The sequence below is a fragment of the Scylla paramamosain genome, chromosome 35 (assembly GCF_035594125.1).
Source record: "Scylla paramamosain isolate STU-SP2022 chromosome 35, ASM3559412v1, whole genome shotgun sequence".
NCBI classification, from domain to species: domain Eukaryota; kingdom Metazoa; phylum Arthropoda; class Malacostraca; order Decapoda; family Portunidae; genus Scylla; species Scylla paramamosain.
The window spans coordinates 16552615-16559163 of NC_087185.1; the positions used below are offsets into that span (position 1 = coordinate 16552615).

General features: G+C 41.9%; 1 protein-coding gene and 1 long non-coding RNA gene across 2 annotated transcripts in view; one reads left to right on the forward strand and one right to left on the reverse strand.

The window, feature by feature from the left end:
• Positions 1 to 1879: 1879 nt before the first annotated feature.
• On the reverse strand, positions 1880 to 5167 carry LOC135090712 (uncharacterized). The gene is made up of 3 exons (XR_010262090.1): positions 3602 to 5167; positions 2436 to 2621; positions 1880 to 2109 (listed from the first exon to the last, which is right to left on the reverse strand). It is a non-coding gene; the product is annotated as an uncharacterized LOC135090712 (long non-coding RNA).
• A 154-nt stretch (positions 5168 to 5321) lies between these two features.
• Positions 5322 to 6549, forward strand: part of LOC135090710 (uncharacterized) — a 3716-nt gene continuing 2488 nt past the window's right edge. The window contains exons 1-3 of the mRNA XM_063987715.1: positions 5322 to 5446; positions 6154 to 6324; positions 6452 to 6549. The exon at positions 6452 to 6549 is cut by the window's right edge and continues 130 nt beyond it. Coding sequence (XP_063843785.1) covers positions 6172 to 6324; positions 6452 to 6549 — 251 coding nt within the window. The 5' untranslated portion in view covers positions 5322 to 5446; positions 6154 to 6171. The remainder of the gene's footprint in view (positions 5447 to 6153; positions 6325 to 6451) is intronic.

Below are 6549 nucleotides of genomic sequence, written 5' to 3' on the forward strand. Positions count from 1 at the left end.
ATTTTCTCATTCCTCAACTGATCCATACATGTTACTTCACACGTTTCTCAGACACCTCACCTATAAAACGTCTCCAACTCTCCTGCTTCTGTGTTTCATGTTTCAACCAGAGAATGCAGTCAGTAATCTATCCTCAACAGGAAGATTCTTAAACATCTATCACTTCACAACCTTCTATCTGATCGTCAGTATGGGTTCCGTCAAAGCCGCTCTACTGGTGATCTGGCTTTCCTTACTGAGTCTTGGTCATCCTCTTTTAGAGATTTTGGTGAAACTTTTGCTGTTGCCTTGGACATATCAAAAGCTTTTGACAGAGTCTGGCACAAAGCTTTGATTTCCAAACTACCCTCCTACGGTTTCTATCCTTCTCTCTGTAACTTCATCTCAAGTTTCCTTTCTGACCGTTCTATTGCTGCTGTGGTAGACGGTCACTGTTCTTCTCCTAAATCTATTAACAGTGGTGTTCCTCAGGGTTCTGTCCTGTCACCCACTCTCTTCTTATTATTCATTAATGATCTTCTAAACCAAACTTCTTGTCCTATCCACTCCTACGCTGATGATACCACCCTGCACTTTTCCACATCTTTTCATAGACGTCCAACCCTTCAGGAGGTAAACATATCACGCAGGGAAGCAACAGAACGCTTGACTTTTGATCTTTCTAAAATTTCTGATTGGGGCAGAGCAAACTTGGTATTGTTCAATGCCTCAAAAACTCAATTCCTCCATCTATCAACTCGACACAACCTTCCAGACAACTATCCCCTCTTCTTCAGTGACACTCAACTGTCCCCCTCTTCTACACTGAACATCCTCGGTCTGTCCTTTACTTATAATCTGAACTGGAAACTTCACATCTCATCTCTAGCTATAACAGCTTCTATGAAGTTAGGTGTTCTGAGACGTCTCCGCCAGTTTTTCTCACCCCCCCAGCTGCTAACTCTGTACAAGGGCCTTATCCGTTCATGTATGGAGTATGCTTCACATGTCTGGGGGGGGTTCCACTCATACTGCTCTTCTAGACAGGGTGGAATCAAAAGCTTTTCGTCTCACCAACTCCTCTCCTCTGACTGTCTTCACCCTCTCTCTCACCGCCGCAATTTTGCATATCTAGCTGTCTTCTACCGTTATTTTCATGCTAACTGCTCTTCTGATCTTGCTAACTGAATGCCTCCCCTCCTCCCGTGGCCTCGCTGCACAAGACTTTCTTCTTTCTCTCACCCCTATTCTGTCCACCTCTCTAATGCAAGAGTTAACCAGTATTCTCAATCATTCATCCCTTTCTCTGGTAAACTCTGGAACTCCCTGCCTGCTTCTGTATTTCCACCTTCCAATGACTTGAATTCCTTCAAGAGGGAGGTTTCAAGACACTTATTCATCAATTTTTGACCACTGCTTTGACCCTTTTATGGGACTGGCATTTCAGTGGACATTTTTTTTATTAGATTTTTGTTGCCCTTGGTCAGTGTCCTTCCTACATAAAAAAAAAAAAAAAATGAAATATCTTAGGAAGATAAATTTGTCAAAAGTAGCATGCAGTGGAGGTGCCACTTCAAAGGCTAGACTAGCCAAGAATACTGTCAAATTTGTCATTGACAGATCACTTCCTTTGAAAAGGACATATTTGCCATTTTGTGATGAAAGAATAGCAGTTTCTGTGAAGGAAATGTTTCCTGTGTAATACCAGTACACACTGAAGCATGACTCAGAGTATCAGGTCATTTTCCATCTTTCATGTCTGGATGAGAATATTTTGATTTTATCTGATAAATGACACCACTCAACAGGTAATCAAGTGTGACAATGCAAGACGAAAATTGTAGGAAAGATATGACAAGAAGTTATACAAGGTGGTTCACTTACCAAGAGTTGCATGTAAAATAAGCACTAAACACACATCCTAATGCTTTCTGATGTACTGTTGCTGATTTAGTATGAAATTAATTTACACACAGTCATTAACATGTTGGAAGAAGAATGAACTGATAGAGCACACTGCCCCATAACAATAAGGTCATTAGGAACCAGCTAGTACAGAGAAGCAATCATTAGTGACAAGGGTCGTGGTGGTGATGGTGGTGGTGGTGACAGAACCTCTATTCCATTTAACTGGAAAGGAAAGGAAAAGAAAAAAATCATCTCTCTCTGTCCCTTTTTAGTCAACTATTACATGCATGTGTACAAATGTCAAACCTTACACATATCCATTGTTCTTCTTCTCCTACCACTTGGTTGCAACTCATATATAACTCATCTATCTTCTCTGAATATGGTCACTACTTTCATTACTTTCATTCTTGCTCACATGTTACTAGGATGTCAACTGTTAAGTCTGTGGTCCTGTATGCCACCTAGACATTCCACTTCCATCCCCACCACACTCACATCAAAACCTAGTGAACAAAATCCTTGTCCTCAACCACTGCTTGTCTTACCTGTGCTGTATTAAGGTCCATCTGGTGGTCCTCCAGCTATACACTATGCTCCACTCCTTGTGGTTCAGTGTAACAGGGGTTGTGTTGTTCTCTGCTCCTCCTGGAGTAAGCAAGTGTACTGTAGGGCAGTAGGTTCATTGGGAACCCTGGGCAGAAATAAATTCTGCTTCCTCTTGAAAATTTGTGCTGCAGTTAGAAATGAGCATCATTAATTAGTTTGTCAGTAAAACCAAATATTCTCATAAGTTTCTGTGCCCTAAAAAAAAAAAAAATGAGATATGAAGGAATTATTTGCTTCACAAAGGCGACTCAATTAATTTGTTCCATTAAGCTACATCAAATTAAAAAAACATGTTATACACACACACACACACACAAAAAAAAAAAAAAAGGGGGGAACTTAAGTAAGAATAATAAATAAACGACAGTCTCCTGTGTTATGTTTCTGCTGATCTCTCAATGCAGAAGATTTCATAACACAACATAAACAAGTTTTCAAGTTACATTGTTACAAAAAACATTTCATTAACTCCTTCAGTACAAAATGTCATTGTTTGCAGTGTAAGCAGAATAATTGTGTTGCCTTATTATTGTTACTACACTAGCATCCTACACATTCATCCAAGAACCAATGGTACTAGGTAATGTAACGAGTGTCTAGAATTCACCCATTCACAACAGCGAGGCCTGCCGATGGCAGCATACATGGCCGCTCTTCTGATGAGGACACGGGAGAATCTGTGCCTCGTATTAGTAATACAAAGGTACACTTTATTTCCACACCACTAACCTTACATTTCAACACAAGCTAGTACTGTGCTCGATTTCTGAGCGTCATCATCTGTTCTACTCTCATCCAATGCACACACACACACACACACACACACACCAGCTATGACAGTGCATTAAGTAAACCATTCAATATCGTCTAATAATATAAGACCCGACTGTAATCTGTATGAACGCCAGGCCACGGCAGAACCTAACCCTAGGTCGTGTTACATCTACTGATGCGGAGATAATCTTAATATGCCAATTTCTAGTTTTCTAGCTTTAAGTTACTTTTTCTGCCAAACACAAGACATCTTAAACATCCTTAGGAAGCTACTGTGTGCAAGGTTTGATAATACTTGACACTGTCCAACATAAAATTACAATAAACATACCAATCCTTCAAGCCATGGCTTTCCCGTCCACCATGACGCTTGGTGAACTCAAAGACTCAAAGCCTCAAACAGCAGCTTTGGTGAAGCTTTGAAACCTCGAAGCACTTTACAATCATAATAATATTTTTGACTTCATTCTGTTTTTTTTCTGCTTATTGTTTTTTTTATTTTGTTATTATTCAAGACTTATGAAATGACTGATTGTCTGATTGATTCATTCATTCATTGATTTTAGGCGCCACGTTACAGGGTTCAAATGTCGCGGCTCGTGTAGCGGAAGCCGGAAGGGCTCTCTCAAAAATCCATTCCTTTATGAGCAGAGTTTGAGAGGCGAGGCAACGGACGAGTGTATCAATACTTTTTTTTTTTTTTATGTAGGAGGGACACCGGCCAAGGGCAACAAAAAATACAATAAAAAAATAATAATAATAATCCACTGAGATGCCAGTCCCAGAAAAGGATGCAAAGCGGTAGTCAAAAATTGAAGAATAAGTGTCTTGAAACCTCCCTCTTGGAGGAATTCAAGTCATAGGAACGTGGAAATACAGAAGCAGGCAGGGAGTTCCAAAGTTTATCAGAGAAAGGGAAGAATGATTGAGAATACTGGTTAACTCTTGCATTTGAGGTGGACAGAATAGAGCTGAGAGAAAGAAGAAAGTCTTATGCAGCGAGGCCGTGGAAGGAGGGGAGGTATGCAGTTAGCAAGATCAGAAGAGCAGTTAACATGAAAATAGTGGTAGAAGACAGCTAGAGATGCAACATTGCGGCGATGAGAGAGAGGCTGAAGACAGTCAGTTAGAGGGGAGGAGTTGATGAGACGAAAAGCTTTTGATTCCACCCTGTCTAGAAGAGTGGTATGAGTGGAACCCCCACAGACATGTGAAGAATACTCCATATATGGACGGATAAGGCCCCTGTACAGAGCTAGCAGCTGGGTGGGTGAGAAAAATTGGCGGAGATGTCTCAGAACGCCTAACTTCATAGATGTTGTTTTAGCTAGAAATGAGATGTGAAATTTCCAGTTCAGATTATAAGTAAAGGACAGACCGAGGATGTTTAGTGTAGAAGAGGGGGACAGTTGAGTGTCACTGAAGAAGAGGGGGTAGTATTCTGGAAGGTTGTGTCGAGTTGGTAGATGGAGGAATTGAGTTTTTGAGGCATTAAACAATACCAAGTTTGCTCTGCCCCAGTCAGAAATTTTAGAAAGATCAGAAGTCAGGCGTTCTGTAGCTTCCCTGCGTGAACATCCAAACTTAAAGGAAACATTAACATATGACAAAAGTAAAATTCCAGCATATTATAAAGGTTTAACTACTAAAGCTTACATGATAACAAGGCTCACTCGCTGCCCACCGCTGTTCAGTCGGATTCCGGAGTCACCACTGTATTATGTAGTAGTTCAAGCGTACCGAACCGGCAGCCCCGCAGCTCCCACCGAGATTTGGACACGAGGTTGTTATGAATGAAATGAAAGATGAATATATTACTTAAATCAGCAAATGAACCAACTCAAAAATTCATTGTTCGGTTTAAGTCGCATATTGGCCGAGTAATGTTTCTCTGCTAACACTTGGCAACACAATGCTGTCACCAATCCTCCAGTATAAACATGAGAACCAATCCAAGAGACTACTTTGAATTCAAATTCAAATTCAGATTTTTATGAAGAAAAGTGGGCTTACAAAGGAGATGGGGGGGGGGTAGAAATGGAAGAAGGGAGAAAAGGTGGTGAAAAAAAATGGAAATATAGTGTGAGGTGGATAGTGTAACACTCCCATAGAGGCGGGTGGATATCACTCGCGAGCGCCCGACCCTCGCCTCCACTCGTCTTCTCCCTGTGCACCAGTAAGTTCAACTTTTTAGACAGTAATAATTCTGCGACTGAATTATAATTCGTGCAACTTGTTGTTCATTTATTTGGATGCGCTGTCTCTCAGTTTTGCCTTTGCAAATTTCTTGCAACATGCAGATATGTATCTAGGTTTTGGATTGTATGAATTGTTTGTGCTCCGTATATACCTATCGAGGAGGAAATGTGAGACTCCTGTCACCGGCAAAGCCAACAGGCCTGTAATCACCCTGTTCAGCGAGAGGAGTGGACGCCAACGTGCCAGTCAGATCATTATGCAAGTCACGCAGTGACTTCAGTCTTACTGTCAGAACTTGTACATTGTTCATGAATGTAACAGGAAATTATCCATCAATTTGTATTCCTAAATCCTACGAAGAAAGAAATCGTTTCACTGCAAGACAGAACTGGCCACTACGCAAGAATTAGTCTGTTGGCACAGTCATAAGTAAACTATTACCAAACTTTTTGGACACAGACCTTGATTAAAAGCAGGTACGCTAGTCTTGTTATTATGAAGGTGAAGCTGAGAACCTTTTTCATAAACATCCATGTATCTCGTTATGACAGCTGGTAAAATGGCTCCGATCCACGTAGTGATGCCGCAGGACTAAAACAGTGCGTCCTTCACTAGAGGTCAATCTTATCAATGTAATGTTTGAGAGAGAGAGAGAGAGAGTTGATGAGCCAGTCTCCCACACAGGGTGATCGCAACGGCGTAATGGTGTTGGAAATCGACTCGCTGGTGGAGCGTTACCAGCAGGACGGCGCCGTGCTGGTGGAGGGCGTGTTTGACGACACTTGGGTGGAGAAGGTCCGCCGCGGCATCGCCCAGAACTTGATGCGTCCCTCCAAGTACAGCGAGCAACTCAAGGTGCGTCTCGGGGAGTGGGTGCCAAGCAGAACTGTGTGAGGTGACGGAGGGGACGCTTGCTGCCTATAATTCAGCTTACCATTCTTGTCATCATCACCAGCCACGTAATGAATCATACCCAATCTAGGGCAGTGAGGGCGAGGGCGCTTACTTCAACGACTACTGCAACTGGATGTGGATTGAGGAGTTCAAGGACTATGTATTCCATTCTCCTGCTGCAGCTCT